This window comes from Varroa jacobsoni, unplaced genomic scaffold, assembly GCF_002532875.2.
Source record: "Varroa jacobsoni isolate VJ856 unplaced genomic scaffold, vjacob_1.0 scaffold_119, whole genome shotgun sequence".
In the NCBI taxonomy this organism is placed as follows: Eukaryota; Metazoa; Arthropoda; class Arachnida; order Mesostigmata; family Varroidae; genus Varroa; species Varroa jacobsoni.
The window spans coordinates 385591-405034 of NW_019213021.1; the positions used below are offsets into that span (position 1 = coordinate 385591).

General features: G+C 37.0%; 1 protein-coding gene across 2 annotated transcripts; it reads right to left on the reverse strand.

Annotated features, from left to right (window-relative positions):
* Nucleotides 1-769: 769 nt before the first annotated feature.
* On the reverse strand, nucleotides 770-19083 carry LOC111266704 (uncharacterized). 2 transcript variants are annotated; one of them, XM_022844417.2, is made up of 7 exons: nucleotides 18735-19083; nucleotides 15972-16081; nucleotides 14587-14673; nucleotides 9177-9317; nucleotides 7224-7415; nucleotides 5675-6079; nucleotides 770-4732 (listed from the first exon to the last, which is right to left on the reverse strand). In XM_022844417.2, the coding sequence occupies exons 1-7, from the start codon at nucleotides 18859-18861 to the stop codon at nucleotides 3668-3670; spliced, it is 2127 nt and encodes a 708-aa protein (XP_022700152.1). In that variant the 5' UTR covers nucleotides 18862-19083; the 3' UTR covers nucleotides 770-3667. The 2 variants fall into 2 exon arrangements, with proteins under 2 accessions (XP_022700152.1, XP_022700162.1); XM_022844427.2 differs by having other exon boundaries at nucleotides 18394-19082.
* Between the last annotated feature and the right edge of the window lie 361 nt (nucleotides 19084-19444).

Consider the following 19444-nt stretch of genomic DNA (forward strand, 5'->3'; position numbering starts at 1 on the left):
TCAAATCAAAAACGAGGAATACAAATTCAGTTTTGGTTCCAAAACGTATAAACTATCTAAAGTAGACTATTATACTACCTGCACTTCCAAATTATGTCCATTACTACCTGGCCTTGTATTTAATTGGCTAAACCCTTGTTAGTTTTGACGATGTCTGATTTTATTTTTATTATTTATGTAGTTCGATTTAGTTTTATAATCAACAGTTTCTTTAAGCAACTTGATTTGCATATTGTGGCTGTATTTTTTAGTAAAATGCAGCCTCTTTAGCAGGGAAACGATCTATATATAGTAAATCAATGGAATATAAAAAATAATACTATTGCAATAGGGTATAGTGCTGTCTTAATTAGCCGCACTGTGGATTTTCTCATACATGTCATCGCACTGCCGTTCTTATTTGATGACACATTTAATGTATTATTATGATAGGACATAGCGATGGCGGAGTCTAAAGAAAATGTGAAACTACAATGGAAACACCGTCTTGCATGCATTGTCCAAACTGTGCAGAAACTCGCGGTTCTGAATATGCGAAAAGATCTGGCTTAACGTACGACCTAGGATAAGACAAACTGTTTAAATATTATTTATAATTTTCATGATAAAAACCTAAAAAGAACTTTATAAATTTCTCTATATTAAGCTTGCTTTGTTTTGTGACGTTATATTTGTAGCACAATAAAAATATAGCACATCTGACATTTTACTACACTAGAATATCGTATATATATATATACACTTACATAATGAGAACCATTTACTCGAATAGTCGGCATTGTAAGTACTATTTTTATTTTCTCTACTAATTGTAATAATGGTAATAATAGCAATAATATGATAACTCTTTACACCTATATTTCAGTGTCCCCTCTCGCTTTATTTTAGTTATGTTATATTATGTAACGTATAAACGTTCGATATTTCTGTGTTGGTAATAGGTGTATTCATTTAGTGAGGATTCCATCTTTGCTTCTCTCTCCATCAACATTTGCTAATTACATGGTATGTAAGAATAAGTTAATAATACAACGTTATTTTTCTGACCCTGGTGCGTCTCACTCAGCCGCAACGATAACCTGCTTTTCTTTCACACACACATTCACCCACCCACCATTATTACAATCGATCTTTCTGTCGCTATCTTTCCAATACTGACGATTGCATGTCAAGGACTGGTTGGTAGCTAATATAATAAAGACAAGAAGAGGTCGGAGATGGAAAATTGATGCGAGCAGACTATATTTCAAGAGTGGTATGGAGATCTTTTCCGTCACCACGTTATTATGCTGGTGATGAAGTTCGTGCATACAGATGCGATAATTCCACAACACCTATTCTTTACCCTGCAGTGAAAACTATCGCGCATAAAATGGACTACGTGTTCTCCACTAACGTGATACCTTTACACGGACAAGCCGTGTAAGCTGACAAAAGCAGCCTAGTTGGAATTAACATTAGCTTGTTATTCAGTTAAAGTTGGCCAAAGCGTAGAAATGCTAATAATGCTGTTATTGTAGGCGATCCAGATCATCTTTGCCAAACATCTTTGTTGCTCCCCCTTAAACACTATATAGCTATCCAGAAGAGGACAAATGGAATCCACCTGTGGCCGTATGGGATACGGATTCAAACAAAGAACTGTCGCCTTTGGAAGCAGCAGACGATGCGTTGAGAAATGTGTCATAGAGATGTGTAGCAAAATTAGATGCTATTAGCAGTTGATGTATTAAACAACTAAGCTACGATCTGTAATAATCGATAACCTCCATAACCATAGTGCGTTTAGTTAGAATACATGTGTGATTTGCCGCAAATGATCTCAAATGCACTTTATTTTTTAATCGATTAATAACCTATGGACCGTTTACAGCGCTATATAAAATAACGCTCAAATAAAGGAATAAGCTTCGTATTATCCTTTCTAATCTTGTAGACAAAAACAGGAATACAACTAACCTGCGTGTTTAATGTAATAAGTGACTAACTTGAAGCCTGTCTGAGTCCCTCGGGAAATTACTAAATTTCGTACGTTCTACTAGATCCATGATGAACAAAGATTTTACTTATGCTGATCCGACAGATCCAACGAGAGATCTCGCATGTTAAATGATAATACGATATATCTCCCAAATCACAAGATGCGGTTGCCAAACATGCAGTAGCCGCCTAAATCCTGCCAGAACAATTAAGATCATTCGCTGTCGTTCAAAAGGATTTACCTTAAGCTATTGAAATAAATGTAATGTATCAAAAACATGCGTCTGCTCCTTTAATATTACCTACTAGAAAGCACAGTAAGATAATAGGCACGAAGAAGAAGGGTTGTGTCCATTACAACAACAGCGTAAATATATTTGATATAATCATACAGATACCAACAAATAAATACGCTCTCCTCTAATTATCTAGATGACATCGCCAATGTAGCCTTTTTGTCGCTACTCAAAACAATTATACATATTATTCGCAATAAGTTTACGCAGACTGTTCTATAACTAATCATCTCGAATACTGAGATTTGGTGATTATATCTTAGGCGGTTAGGGACTCAGACGAGTGCAAAGTACAAACGAATATTCGGATAATAATCAATCCGTCCGTATGCCACTTCCAGACGTCTTACAGGTAGGTATGTTCTCATTATGTTAGGTCGTTTTAAGTGTCCTGTAATCAGTTTTGCAAACTAAATTTAAAGGGAGAATGAAGGATGCATATACGCTATTTATTCGATCGCAGAGGATTACACTCATTGGCCATTGCGAGAGTCTCAAAATATTTCTGTAATTCCACGAACAAAATGTAGCAGTGAGAACTTCGTCCATCAACACCAATCAGTTTAGCCAGCGACTATTACCGCATACTGGATTTGAGTTCTAATGTATCAATATAATAATTATGGGCAGCAGTCTTGCTTCATTTATCATCCATAATCGGGTGACTCGTGGGGTTATGTCTCAGTGTATCACACTTTTAGGACACTTCTGCATTATGGTGCAACTTGTTCGCGCATAGTTGTAGAGATACTATTACAGGTGTTGCACTAAATTCTTAGTATTCTATTGCAGCACTCAAACAGTCATGGACGAACGTCAATTTAGAAAAACAAAAGGGGGGGGGGGTCAAAGCCAAACGAACCCTCAGGAGAGTAACGATATCTATAAGAAGGAAATAGATGGAAAATTATTGCGTTCGCTCACTTCTTCATGCCACAAAAGAGCAAATGATTCAAACTACAAAAGTACAACTATGTATACTGCCTGACTTCTATGTGCAACGTTGCCTTGTTTAATCAGAAATAAGTAACGCCTACTACCATATTTTAAATATCGGTATCAACGGCATAGCTATCTACCGAGACAGTTTAAACATTATTTATAGCATATCACTTTTCTTTTTTTCTACCACCTTACCATTTCCACCGAATCTTTTTTTCAAAGCAGGTAAAAATTATTTTCTGCAATTTACAATTCTCGTCACCATTATCACTTGTCGTCGGTACCTCATAGTAATTTCCTCTAGCCGAAATTGTTACCTCTATTGTGTTGACGTCCACAAGTCACCCTATTTCTCTTCCATCTCCTTGCATTCTACCACGGGCTACCTATACAATCACTGCGACAACTTCGTTGCTTTCCCTCATTTCTCCTTTTAAACTCCGTAGTTCTTACGCTCTGCGGGTCATCATACCGCCGTTCCGGTTGCCATAGCCCCCGCCATTGTTGCCCCCATGATGCCGGGGTCCGTTAGTATACCCAGCTCGATCATTACGGCCATTCCAAGAGGAGTTCCCTCGACTGTTACTGCTGTTATCTCCGCCTCTCCGATTATCTGACCAGTTGTTTCGTCCACTTGAATCAGCGTAATGGCCACCTTTGTGCCCGCTGCGGTTGCCGCGGCTACCACCGGCACTTGCTCCTCGATAGTAGCCGATATTATTACTGCTCCCCTTGTGCACCGGCTGTTGCTGACTCTGATCATGGTGGTCTCCGCGACTGTTGTTGTCTCTTGGAGATCTTCTGTTATCTCTGGCGTTATATCCATGTTGCGGATGTTGTTCTGCTATACGAATCTCATTCGTGGCATCGACTTTTTGCCCTTCCGTAGTTCCGTTCTGTTGTTGTGTGTCATCACTTCTCGTATTTTTTAACCCTTGTGCAAACTTTTGTCGGAGCATAAACAAGTTTTCTTCCATTCTTTTGCAATCCTCGTAGATTTCTCTTTGCTTCTCAATGGGGAGGTTTTTATCTACAGTTAATGATTGTGACCCTTTGCTCGACGGGTGCATGTGATCGTAATACCTGGCTAATGATGAGGGCACACGTACTAAAGCAGAGCACGGAGACGCATTAGAAAATGTCGATGGCAACTGGTCATCCTGAAAGAAATCAAACTCACGATCTTCAAACATGGAATCTAAATCCGGTACCGTAACAGCGGGGCTCGGCTCGGTAGCACAACATGGAGTCCCGTTGATATGGTGAGGTGGTTGTATGTGATGCTGTTGAGATTGAACGGTCAGTGCATTTTCAACCGACCCAAACTGAATCGTATCACCATTATTCTCCTCTTTTAATGACTGTGACTGCTGTTCCTGCACCGGTGACACTGGGACGACATTCATACCGGGAATAACTGCCATAAGGCCACCATGGCTGGGATGATGCCCGTGACTAGTCCCATGGTGAACACCAGGATGCGGCGCCGGATGAGCACTCTGATGATTTATAACCTGCGGAATAGGAGGCACAAGTTCGCGAGGCGGCAGGAGATATCGGTAGTCGTCAATCGGAGCGTGCGAGTAGAAGGCCACCGTACAGAACATGTCTTCACCGCCCTTCTTGCCCTTGAGTAGAATCTATTAATACAAGATGTACACACACTGCCTTCAAGCACGTGGGTAGCAAAGGCATATAGCAATGCTTTCAAACGCTGCCGATCAAAAATCAAGGGCACTGGCATCTTTTTCAGAGGTAATAGCAGAAACCAAAGGGGACGTTGTACCCTTCGTGAATTTTTGGAATACTTTACTTAAACCCCTTATTTACAATTAGCCTATGCAAATCACCGCTCCTCAATAGTCTCACTGACCAATAGATGCCAATAAGCAATGCAACACTCGTTTAAAGGAACCACTTCCTGCGCGGATGACCAATAATTTCACGCTTGAGTGCCCTCCTAAGTAACCCATAAAACCGACTAATTAGGAGGATACAGTTCGTCCAGAGACTTACGCAGCCCTATTAGAGGCAACCTAAGAGTTTATATCTTGAAAAAACTTTTTTTCACTTTTGCATTTATATTTTGATAATCAATCTTTTTTCTCTATTACATAGAACTTTTTAAAAGTAACAACAAAATTCTATAGGTAATGGGTTAATTTGTTTTTTCGATTCAGTTTTGTAATTTTCTAATAGCAATTAAAAAGCCTAGCTTTTGGCGATTTTAAAATTTTTTGCTTACTATTTTCCTGAATCGGTATTTTCGGAAGAACAAAATTTGTAAAGCCTCCTATAGGGTTGTGTGACTTTTTGGACGCTTTGTAATACTATAGAGGGCTACGATGAAGCTAGTACGGGGCCGAAAAACTCACGCGCGTATAATATATAAAAGTTGATCTAAAAACCTTAATATAATATTGTAAATTTTAGATGGAAAATAATCATGCACTTACGGCAGCAGGGTGGTGATGAACTGCGGGTACAGGGGAAACGGCGTGGTGAGTAGAAGCCATTTGCTGGTCATGGATCTGTTGCTGAAGTTGTTGCATACTGGGGGCTGTCACAGTCGAAAAGCTATCTGTCTGTTCGAGAGGGAGCTGTTGATGTTGGTCTCCAGCTGATCCCACATTATGCATGGACGGCGGTTCTTCTGAGGGCTGGGTTTCCACGATGCCACCTGTTGTGGATTCCATGTCCGATATCACGGCGTCCGGGTTTAAAGGCGAATCGCCGCGAATATTAGTTAAAGGCCCGAATCCCTCGTTCTTTCCAGAATTTTCTAGACCGTCCGTACATAGTGATACCTCATCCAACTTAGCCAGTAGTTCACCCATTGAAGACAGTTTTGCGTGTACAGCCTAGAAGTGAAATAGTTATAATAACAATCGTAACAACAAAAATAATAAGGGTGAAACGGTTTAATTATGTGTTACTAAATGCATTACATGTTTATGAAGAAAACAAATGATTTTTATACATGGTAAGGTTCTCACCGTTTTATAGCCATTTAGTATTGATACTCCCAGCTGAGAAGTAGGTGTTCCCTTTTTATAAAATAACTAAGGTTTCAACGTGCTTACTATTAAAATTAGCTTAGTAAAAATTAGCGGTCTGCCAATTCCCGGCCCGAATATTAAATACACAGATGTTTCTAATAATTTATTTTTTAACAATAGCCTTTTCGCTTTCGGGAGTGAAAGCAAAATGCACTATTTTTAAAGCGATTTTCAAAGATGGAAATCTAACAGCTACATAGACTGATTTTCAAAACACCGTGTTCTACAAAAAAATACGTAGTGTAAATAGGAAAACTTGACGAAATCCGTCTATTGATATTTTGACAACTTTAAATATGATTCAGCTCTATTTTATAGTATCTAGTGATTCAACAGTGCAGCAAGCATGAAGAATAAAAATCGTAAAAAGTTTCAGTCTTGTTGTTTAATGAGTGTTTATCCGCTGGCATATTTTTGCATATAGTTACGGTTTCGTCATCATTAGGAAATAATCTCATGAAAAGCGGTTCTTTTCTTGACTGATGTCATGTTTCGTTGTGACTATCATTCTCACCATGAAGGCACAAGTTACAAACGAGATCGTATTAAAGGTTCCTTATTTCTTAAGGATTAGTTATTTTCAAGGAAAATTTCGGTAATTTTGAACATTGAACTGAAATTAGCTATGTGGAACATTTGTTAGTAATCCAGGTCAACAAGATGCACATATATTTTTATTGTCTGATCCATTATTGAATTTCAGGCGCGCTTTTTTCATATGACAGGACAAGCTTCATTTTGTGTTGTGTATAATTAAACTAGTACAAAATGGGCTCATTGTACAGCATATTATTCATCAGTAAAGGTTTTCCTTCTTCGACCATTGATCATGTGCTAAGACTGGTGCATTGAATATTATAACTGGTTTCTACAAAGTTATTTTTACAATGAATGAAAACTAATCCATCATTAGGCTAAGGAAATGGGACTATCATAGTTTACGTACCTCAAACGTGACACCTGCAACGAATTCCTTAGGCTTTGCTTCAAGTACATTTAACCAAAGTTCAGCAACTTTCCCGAAATCCTTTGCGCTCGCTTCATCAACAGATTGACGAAGCGCTTCTAATGCTCGATTATCGTCATCGGATTCTTCTCGACGGAGAGCCTCGCCGAGCAAAAATTGTAAGCGCATCACCTAAAAAAAAGAATATTGGCTACTTTTTCTATAACTAGGATTAAGTCACAGCTGTATATCGCTTTCATACCAGTATTCCACTATTACCGTAAAAATACATTTAAAACTGATTTGTTATTGATGTAAACTCGACTTATTCTACCGATAATACCGAAGTACTGTTCAACCACGCCATACATGCATGTACCCCAGCATATGGCTTGCCGTTTTCAACGTCACTAAATACCGCCGGCGATTTGACAACTGTTCTTTTTCTCTTTATAAGATCACTTGCCCCCATTACGAAAACACTGCGTGGTTACGGAGTCGGGCGGAGTTTGTCACTTGTTCTCCAACCCTTTTCCGCGACCGCTGGCATAACAGATACGCATACGCACAAGGTCTTTTATCGAAGGTTCACATTCTTCTATGTCTTCCCGATCATAAATAGCATTGCCTCTACTTTAGCCTGGCACGTGAATCGCAGCTATCTTCATAGTGAAGTTTTCCGATAGTTCACCACAACAAACCACCACGGAAGGTGTTTTTATGATTGCTTGTACTAAACTATTCACTTTTGATTGCACTCTTTTGGCCTCATCCATCCTCACATTCCAGTCTAATTGTTGTGACCACACAGACCACCTAGTCCAATGGCTACATTATTGTACGCATTCATTTGCGTTGTAATTTAATATGACGTTATAGACCATTAAGGGAATAAGGCCTGGCCACACGTTAACACGTTAGACTTCAAGATGTATATCTTAAAGTCTTTATATTGCCACACCATTCCTGTCTATTAACCACCATTTATGCTTACGAATGTCAGGTACTGCGACTTTGGTAAATGCTTAGCCTACCCAAAGTTGACAACAGCAGAATCCTCATATTAGTTTGGCAGCCATGGTTCAACTAAATGTATAACCTGTTTTACATGACAATATAGAACAAATTTGGTAGCAGAAATTCCACGGTATTCTGTAATTATAAGCGCATTGACAACCTTTAATAACCCAAAATAAACAAACCAATTATAATATTCTTTACGGCTGACAGTATACTTCTATAGCCCTCCAAATTGAACCAAATATTGCGCTTGCCAACTAATATTAGCTGATGTTAAAAACATCTTGCGTATGCACCACGAACCGGCCCATTGATGTTTAGCGAAGGATAAGATCTTATACTGTGATTTTACGATCATATGCCTCCACCCTTGCTTATTAAGGAAAAAGCAATGACTAGCGGAATGAAAACTCGACTTCTGCAAAGCGCATTTTGTCGCCAAATCCAAATTGGCATATTGACTTGCAGATCCTAACCTAAAACAGATTTTGGAAAAGAATTGAAATCTTTCTTAGCTTATGATTAATTTTTCATACTACACAACGTGTGTAATTATAATAAATAATGTTATTCAATTCTTTTTTTACAATGACTTCTGCTGAAGAGGATTCAGTACTATAAGACTTCTATTAAGCACGATGTTGGCAAACATTCACCGTCATAATTAGATCTTATAGAGTCTTTTAAATTAAACTGACACTTAAAACTTTTTCTTTCTCATGAAAGGTGAATGTGTATGCTAGATCGCGGCCTTTATATCAAAGGCTTCTTATTTTCACCTTACTTGGCTTTTCGTTTAATGTAATATAGTTACAACATTACACTTTCTGCAGTGGACATATTTTACAACTATAAGGGATTCTTTGGATAAGATCATAATTATTGGAACGAGCATACAAAGACACGTCAGATTTCTTTTATATTGAACAATACCTTTCCAAGGGTATCAATGGTTCTCTGATTAGCTTCGCGTTGTTCCTTTTTCGCACGGGTACGCGCGACGGCTTCTTCGTTCTTTGCCAACTGTTCTGCCGTTTGCAAAAAATCCCGGCACACTTCTAGCATATCTGACACCTATAAATATAGATCAATGGTATAAGAGTTATACGGCGAAATACGATTTTACCAAAAAATTACGTCAAATAATGCTTTACTCGGATTAATTATCAAAAATTTCCTTCAAGTTAATGTATGCAATTCTGGCATTTGTGTAGATAACGGAAAACGCAGCTTTGAAACTCTGCCTGTTCTATGTAATGTCTTCTAGGGATTTTCTTAAAATAAAAATGTAAATCTGTTTTTGTTCGCCGCAACTTACCTTCTTTAGCCGAAAGTGTTAATAAGAAATGTCAGTGAAACAGTACCTGTATACCTTTTAATAGATTCATGTCGCTAGGATAAAGCGGCGACCATATAACCGTGATAACTACAGTAATTAAGATGCAAAACTATTTTTACAAGAACAGGATCTTTTAATAACAGCCCGTAATTCCGTATTATATAATTGCGAGCGGTCTTAGCACATTCAGCTATTGACAACCTAAAGCCTAAAGAGTCTACATCGAATATTATACCCAAAAAGCTGGTACCAATAATCGAACAAATAGATCTACCCAGCAGAAATTGAAAAAATGTTATCATTGATAAGTTGAAACACGATGGTGAATGAGCCTTCTTCTCGATTCTTGCAGATTCATATCACCACTACGAATTAGGGCCGGCAATATTATTAACATAATTTGAAAAAGATATATAATCAAAAAGTGAAAACTTAGTAAAACAGAGAACTAACATTAATTTCTCTACCAACTTTTTTAAATAAACATTTAAAAAAATTTTTCCGTTGATAAAAGCCGCATTTTACTGTACACCAGATTTCTAAATGGTGCGAGCAAAATTATATGATTATGTATACACTCGAATGCGCTGTAATGCGTATACGCTTAATAACGTACCAGTTGTAGCTATGATAGGAGCCTCGAAGTTGTAATAGATCGAGGTAAGATTTTAGACGATACATAACTCAAATATTGTTTATTCTACTTCTGTACTTTGTTAGTTTTTGTAAGCTCACGTATTAATTAATTTCTGCAAATTGTATTGTAAAAACACGTGTACAAACATATGCTACCAGATATGTATCGATTATATGCCAGTTGAGCATATACTATTGATCTGATTAATTAATAATGTATTAGATTATTACAAGCGAATACGATAGGTTTTAAAACTGAATAACTTTTAAATCAGTTGGGTTTGAATTATTGATGATATATGTTAGGGATATAGTCATTTTTGATGTACTTGTACAGTGCTCTGACAATTCTGGACGGGCATATATCTAGCACTCCTGTTCCCATATGTAGTTTCTCAATCTATAGTTTTTCGAAATAACTTGATCGTGAGATAAGCTTATCCGCTAGCTGCCCTCGTTAGGACATAGCAAACGCCGTAATTACACGGACCTAAAGAACAAACGGGTTGAAACCAGCGTTGGACGTTCCTTTGGTTCTTCAAGGAAATCATGGCGATAACTAGACTAAGTGTAATTAGACTGCGTGCTTTCGATTGCGTGCCAATGATCCATGAACCTCTTGAGGAATTAGGAATGGCAGGCTACATTCATCGTTTTACTTTCAGTGAGATCTTACAGTAGCAGATGCGTCTGATGTCCATGCCAAATACTACCATTACCTTACGTTCGAAACCTACTCGACGCAGTCGTCAAGCTCCATTTCTTTTCAGGGCGACTTCATCCTTTTGCCTGATTTCTCTCTGACTGGCAGTAAAGAATGAACTATACCTTGTCTGTAGCAATCGTATGCTCCAGACCGTCTTTTCTCGATGAAAGTTCTGCCACACACATGCTCAATTGACCTAGAGTCAATTCACAGAGGTCCCACTTTTTCAAAGTCCGCATTTTCAGTATTTCGTTATAATTTTGGCCGATAAAGCACTTGCAACTCCAAGTTCAGCTTTCGTGAAAAGCTTCCTCCGCTGTAGCAATATAACCTTGTTCTTTGAGTCCCGACACTTGCTACCTTCGCTTGTCTTCAACACTCAATTACGTGCCTAAGACCTCTTTGTTTAATGTCTCCACCAATTTTCAGTGTATTTCCGCAGCGCTGTAGCCTTCAATAAACAAAAACTTGATTACTAAGCGATGATTTTTAGACTGAAAGATATATTTCTTCTGAACGCCGTTTATTACCTTGTAATAAACCTAACTGACTATCACTTACAAGTTTCTTGAAGATTGTATTCACAATATAAATACACTCGCGTCGCATACTTCGAAAGTTATTCATTTCTATTATCGGGTTTAATTCGCTTGTAACAATTTGCCTGGCGGTTTAAGAATATATATTAGTAACGAAAAATAAGCAGTAATTTACAGCTATATATAAAATACAGCTATGCTTTTTTGAGCTTCACTTTATATGGAATCTAAATGTGTTTCAACACAATATGATCATTACGTTTGCTGCTTAGATCAGCTTCTCTGGGTTTAAGAAATTTGCATTTATTTAAATTCTATTGTACATTTATGAGAAATTTACGAATGCAAGGTGAGCGCATCTCCCGAACTTTCAACACACTCACTAAATGACTTTCTCACTTAATGGTTACTCCAGTCTGCAACGTACAAAGGACTAGCTGTCCCTCGTAAACCCGTTCACCATACAAAAGCACTCCATTTGTTCCTACGTACTGCCTAAGAATAATTGACAACGTATACAAAAGTGAAACACTATAATAGAGGCAGGCTGTGAAGTATATAACGGTTTGCTCCAATGGCGAAGTTGACACGGTGCCGGCATGTATGAATGTACCAACCGCTCGCCGAACCGAATACTAAGACTCAGGTCGTTTGCCAGGTCACGCTCACCCTTAAATTGTCTCAATGAGTGTAAGTCTGTTCGTGATAGTGATCGTGTGGGCGTTTTACAGCCATCCTTCTAATAAACGTTAACGGTAGTTTGCAAAAACGTTAAGATAAAATAAAACTGTACTCAGAAGCTCTCGATAGTTCCCTAAAGATATCTAAAGGGATCATGTTAAAAATATGAATAATATGCCTGTTTATTATACAAATAACTCAGCTGTTCGATAACCCGTCAAAAAATTTAGAACGTTAGTTGGCTGCAGTTCCTTTGAAAACTTGAAAAAAAACATACTACGAAAGGAAAAAGGCAACGATGGGTTACAGAGGACTCTCTTTTGTATCCATTGGTTACATAAGACTCTTTTGCCGTGAAGAATCTAAACAGAAGAGGGGACTATATTCGAACTTATTAATTCATACAAATAAGCTAGCATAAGGTTACGGTGCTTCGGTTTGCACCGTGTTCCACAATGTTCCATTCCAATGGAACGCGCAGACACAATTTGCAAATGGACAAGACCTCACACATATAATGATACGCTCCCTTCGAAATACGTTATGTTGTTACATGTGATCCACATCCTTACGGAAGTTAGATATTCCCTTTGGAGCTCGACGGAGTATTCTAAACGCCTGTCATTGTTGGGTATGCAGCGTCCAGATGTACAGAAGTTGGCACTAAACGAAACCGCGTTACCGTCACCAAATTGCTTTTGCACACTACAGAGAATTTATTTGTTTAAACTAGACTAACTTACCAGTGACAGCTCAAAGCTTCTTCTACCTGTCTAACCAATTTTATCAATATGTAATTTTAAGTTTAATTGGTCTATGGAGTTTATTTTCTATCGTTTTTTGAGCGATTTTTTGCTTAAATTTCTTATAGGCACCTGCAAAAAGCTTATAGGAGCGGAACTGCGTTGTAATAGGATTTTCAGAAAGACTTTTTTGCTTCAGAAAAAGGCGGCCGAAAGTCTACATAGAACTCCTCGCCAGGGGTATCTCTAAATACCAACTGGAAATCCACAGAGACACCTTTCGACTCCTCAATCTTAATTTCTGAACCAAAATGCTTGCCGAAATGTAAAAAAGTGGCGTTCTATATTTTTGAAGATTGTCGTTCGTGCGTATTGATATCCCATTGGCCTAATATCTAAGTGGAAGGCTCTTTTACAAAAAGAGAGTTTTATTAACACCATCCAGTTTTACGTTTTAGTGACTTGAGGTCAAGATTGAAGTGCGAGTGTGCTCCAATTAATAGCCGAAAAGCGTTATTTGGTGAACTCCATTAACGTGCAAATTGTGTTTCTGCATAAGGAAAGTATAATGAATGAATCAGTGAAACTACTACTGCAATTCTCGCTGATATGGTGAGAACAATTTAGCTGTACTATGCGATTAGTTGATATAGTTTATGCTAAAAGGTCTTGTTCTGAAAACAACAGCGTTCTTTTTTGGTTAACAATCAAAAGATTTAAACTTAGACATTAAAAAAATATTGGCCACAACGTAGCGCCCAAGTAGATCTAATGAAATAATTCCGACTGCTTAGACAACAACAGGCAGGAACAACATGAAATTGGTATGTTTCTCATTTTGAAATATGTTTTTCAAAGCACACCAGGGCTGTTTTACGAAATTTCCGGTCAACATGTTGAATGTCCTAATCTGCTCTTCGTATAAAATTATGGACAGCCGTTTTCGACACGTACAAATATAAGCTACTAGATGACTCAAATTATTTTATGGTAAGTTAAGTTCCAAAACAAAAAAATATTTTGAAGGCATACTAACATAGGCCTTGAATATATCAATAACAGTAAGAAGAAAAATCAATAGATCTGTCCAATATAACACATCTATTTTCTAAAATAAAGTTCAATAAAACTGCCCTTAATTTTGTAGATTAAGACAATCTATATAATAGAATGTATCAAATCCTTAAGTGATTAAAAACAATGGTTTTGAAATGCATATAGTTTCCAACAACTTCAGAGGCAATTTAGGCTATGTGATGGTGTACTGAGTGTCAATATCTCAATATGACAAAACACGAAAGCTATTAAAAATCTTAGGTATATCGCGGCAATACATAATGGATATGAGTTTCACTGCAGGACCGTAACACTCGTTGAACTAAGACTCCTCACCCAGTTCAAAAATTTTATCAAGAAATGCTTGAAAGGTTACCCATTTGGACTTCATGCCGCCGCTGATTTCCCCTAGCAAACTAATTTAGCGAAATATTGCAACATCCACTAAGTCAAAACGATGGTATGGAAGTTTTCGTGCAGAATGAGTGCATAATATAGCATAAATTTAGATCAATATAATGGATAACTATTTTTCTAAAAAAATAATTCTAGGTAATGAAAGATTATGGAACAATTTATAGTCTAAACAAGTAAATGAATAAAGCACTTAAGACACAAAATACTGCAAAAAAATTATTTATACCTGATCCTTCTTCGAGAGGGCTGAACGCTGGTTTTCACTAACCTCCTTTCCCATTTCTACATCCTTCTCAACCTGCTCCAAGCGAGTCTAAAAAGAGTCATAGATAATCAAGGAAGAATTTATAACTCATGCTTACTGCCAAATTTTGCTCTATAATACATTGAGCGTTAATTCGTACACATATTGGTATTCGTTATAAGCAGCTACGCACGACCTGTTTAACGATTTTGTGACGCACTCGAAGTTTCCTTGCAATATTTCGGAGATGTTAATTTATAAATAAATGAATTAATTCCTTATTACATTCGTGTAGTATACGAACCAGCACTGTGGAAATAAATCGAAATTCAATAAATTCGAAACAGTTTGAGGTGAGTTTTTTCTTTTATATATGCCCTACAGATGTGTATTTAAAAATAAAAATATGATCAAAGAATCACGATCTATTAATTGGATTTAAGAATGATAATCTGCCCACTTGAATCTCCAGTTCCATTGTCTTTTAGACAGTTCACATTTTCGGTAATCAAAAAGATAATTAGCACCGCAAATGCACACAATTTGGTCAAACTCAAATTCTCCGCCTAACTTTAAAAGTTGAGTGGTTAATTTTTGGTTCTATCTAAAAACTGTACTTTAACAAGTAAACAGTAGTGCTGAAATAAGTATAAAACGAAAAAGAGGTCATTTTACGACTTTAAACCTGTCTACACTGACCGCTGACGCATCGTCAATTTACCCGTGATTATTTGCGAATCTAGGAGTATTTTTTACATTTTGGTTTCCCTATAGCACCTAACAGTCATTTAGACGGTGTGTTAGATATAAAAACAGTTGAATGGTGTTTCTTGAACTCCAATGCATGCTTTAATATTGCCCTTTCCAACGCACTCATAACTAAGAACTTATACAAATATATACAAAGAAACCTATAAATTCATTCCAAACTTATACGTTTCCTCACCAATGGACGGCCCTTAGAAAGAAAACCAAGGTTCAACCTACAACTAGTCTCGTATAAACCACCAACTTGAAAGCTAATTTAGCGAAATTATTTAGTTAGTACTGAAAATGATTATCTTGCGAACCAATGATTTCGTAAAAGTTGTTTTTAGGTGAGATCTATTGCTAAACAAATGCATACGGGTTCTATTTTCCATAAAGGCTAATTTCTATCAACGTCGAACACAGGCATACTTCAACTAAAATCTTGTACATAATGTTTAACGTAAAATCAATCTTTTTTTGCTGTATAGATGATTAAATCGGTCTACCTTAGGTGAAATTTGCCAAGTTGCTTAAACTTAAAATATCAAAGCATTTGGCAATAGTTATATAATAGCAACATATAATAGGAATATAATAAGAAACAAGAAGTTCCATACCTTTCTCTTTTCGAGGTTACGTATTTTCTTTTCAATCACTGTAAGGATGTCCCGCAGGGTGCCCTGCATTACCACAGAACCTTTACGTTCCTGCGTCATCGTGCGCGATTCTAATACCAACAGTCATATTTGAAAAGACAGCATAACAATTTTTAGTGGGTAAAATCACAAGAACGCTTTTACTGAACTACAAAGGGGATAAACTGCTTTTGCTTTCAACATGTCCGTTGCTTTGGACTAATTGTAATGGCAATTAGTCACTATTTAATTCATGGCAATGGTTATCTTCAGCACATGCAAATCCATCAAAGCATACAAATGCTTCGCTACAAATTAGCAAATTTTACAATACTAATAACTTAAATAATCAACATCTCACAAAAGTCTAGAAAATAAGTTGTAACAATCTTTACGCAGCCATAATGTAACGGGTTAATTTGAAATGATCCACGGATTGCATCGATCCAGTCCTCTTTTTTCGAAGTACGAGCTAGTTCCGCACGCCTATTTTTCGTAATTACGCGTAAACCCAAATGTACAATTCTTTCTTGAGTAGGCAATAATTCTTTAAAAAAAACTGTGTTCCAAAGAGATGGCACGGTTTTTGTGGAGTACTTCTGGTCAAATTCAATCGAGATTTACGAACTCCAAATATTAGGTGGGACCTGCTTTTATTGCTTATTTATTATTATTATTATATTGTTTATTTATTATTATTAAATTATTCTTGCTCCTCAAACCAATTATTCATCAAATATATATCACATTTTTTCACTATATTTCGAAATATTTTTTAAAGACTTTGGGCAGAACCCGAAGAAGACTATGTGAAGTCGTTTTATATTCCTTAACGAAATAAAACTAAAATGCGGTTTAATTGTATCCGAATTTGGCACCTACGCTACAAAAAAAATATTTGATTATAGGACAACTGACATATTTAACTCAGGAATCTCAATCATAAATCGGGATTCCTACAATTAATTCACCGAGTCCAGTTTTTTTTTGACGTCTTCAGCCATTTTCATTATATATAAAATTTTCAAAACAATCCCTGCGGTATAGTATCCACTAAATCTAAAGATTAACTGGGTGAATTTTGGGTGAACAACTTACTGATCTACCAACTAAATAGTATTGTTACTTTCACTTGAGAACTATTCAGTCCCGTATTGTGAGATAGGTTCGTTTAGATGTTCGTAGAAAAGTTTATAATACTGCAAGTGCCAAAAAATTTTCAAGCTTAATTTCGAAAAAAATTTTCGCAATTTGGGGTTAAATCTACTATCAACAAATCAATTATGAAAACCAAATTTAAGAGTAAAGATATTTCAACACTAAACGACCAAAATAAATGTCTTTACCAAAATTTCCAGATCATGTCATCAAGCAACTATCTTAGGATTCTAGCTTCGAAATTATCTGCATTAAATACACAATTATTTTGCGTCTAAATTACCTATTCACAAAAAATAGACTGAATATTTTTAAAAAATCGAGAGCAATACATACAAGACTGAGGCTAGACAGAAAGCATAAGAGTTTTTAATGTTTTTAAATCTTAACATTAATGAGGCTTTCTTATGGAAACTTTTGATCTAGTACTATGAAATAAGATAAATATCTGCAATTGTGTGGAACTTTAAACTCATATAAACAATAGGTATCATAGACCGTCATCGTAGCTACACATTATATATTATAGACTACACTTTTTATTATTTAGACCAGATAGTTCAAACAAGCTATTTTTCGCTTAACTAATTTTCCTTATATAGACAACGAAACTATGCAAAACCATCACCATGTTATCAAATATTTAAAAACCAGAGTATGTTAGCTCTGCTGCTACCTGTGTGACACTTTCTTTTTTATCACAGGCACCTTTTCTATGGTCCTTTTTTTCTACATATGCAATCAAATTTTAATCTGTATATGCCCCATGGGACCCAAATGCGACCAAATAGGTTGCTTACTCTCTTCATTTTTCGCCTTTAAAATATAAGACCGCTCGATTTCAGCAAACTTCTCTTCAAGTGACGTTTTTGCCCTATATAGCTGGCATTGACTCATTGGCTGGAGCGTGTGCGTGCGTGATCCGTCAGGCCTAAAACATTCGAACTATATTGTTCGATTATCTAGTCGGTGTTCGACTATTTCAGTTTGTATTTAAGTATAGACTAACTATGGAGTAAAATAAAACCAAATAAGCGACGGTCAACTATAACCAGCGTGACAAATGAAGACATGAGGAAGATGGCTGCGCGTATTATGTTAGCATCAGACCTTCATTCAATATTTAATGTATCTTAATGTATGTAACAATCTTCGTCACTCCTTACCATTCCGGCCCTATCTCACCTACAAGAATAACAATAGAAAATGTAATTATTGTATAAATGAAATTCAATCATTTACTAACCTTCTATTCGGCGGCCACTGTGCCCACTTAAAACCAGATACAATTTGGCTCCGCTGCAAAGCGTCGTTCAGTTCTACAGAATTGTTACTACTAGCTGTTCCAGCTAGGGGTGGCAATTTCTAATGATTATTAACGAAGATGTGCGAACTACTAACTCTCAAGAGAGTGCAAATAAAGCGTAGTTGGCCAGTATGTGACGACCAAGCCCAATATACAACCATTCAATCAACGAACAAACGAGAAAACCACGAGAAGTAGTACCACGACCAAACAACAAACGAAGGAACGAACAGACGACGACGACACCGACAGGCCAAACACCGACCACACCAATCACCCACCACCGCAACGTTGCACCTCTGCTGTTGTTGTTGCTCGTGCTGGCGATACAGCTGCCGCCGTGGTCTGGACTATCCTATTCGTCTGTAATAACAATCTAGCATATAAATACGAAAAAGCAGCCCTCATCAAGACTCTCCGTTGCTAGTGATGTTTCTAATTCTCGAAAACACAGAGCGAATGAACACGCAGTTACTGATTGGAGGTCAGTTTCTTAATTGCTGCGCTTCGACGTGTATGGACAATAACACGCTATTCTCGACTATACAGTCACCACCGCAAAAGAACCAACAAAGACATCTGAAACAACGACTATTCAGCTCGCTTACAACGTACAAAAGAGCGAAGAAGGAGAGCGTCTGCTTTTCTGCTACTGACGACGACGGCTAGTTTAGCTGGGACTTGGCTGAATGAATGCATGAATCTGTGAATGTATTTGTATGGTTATGGTTATCATTGCCGCGCGAATGAATGAACGAATGCGAACGTATTGAAGTATACAAGTGCCAGGTTGATAACGGCTTGCATTACGAAGTATTAATTTCTACTTGTTTAGAATTTGCAGCAAAATTCTGAACCACTGTTATATACTTCGAAATCGCTTTTTATACAAGGTTCTACATCAATTATGTTATGTATTTATTCTAAAAATATTTTCTATGGTTGAACAACATGCTCTGTGGGTGCAGACTGATAGCGGGCCAAATAATTG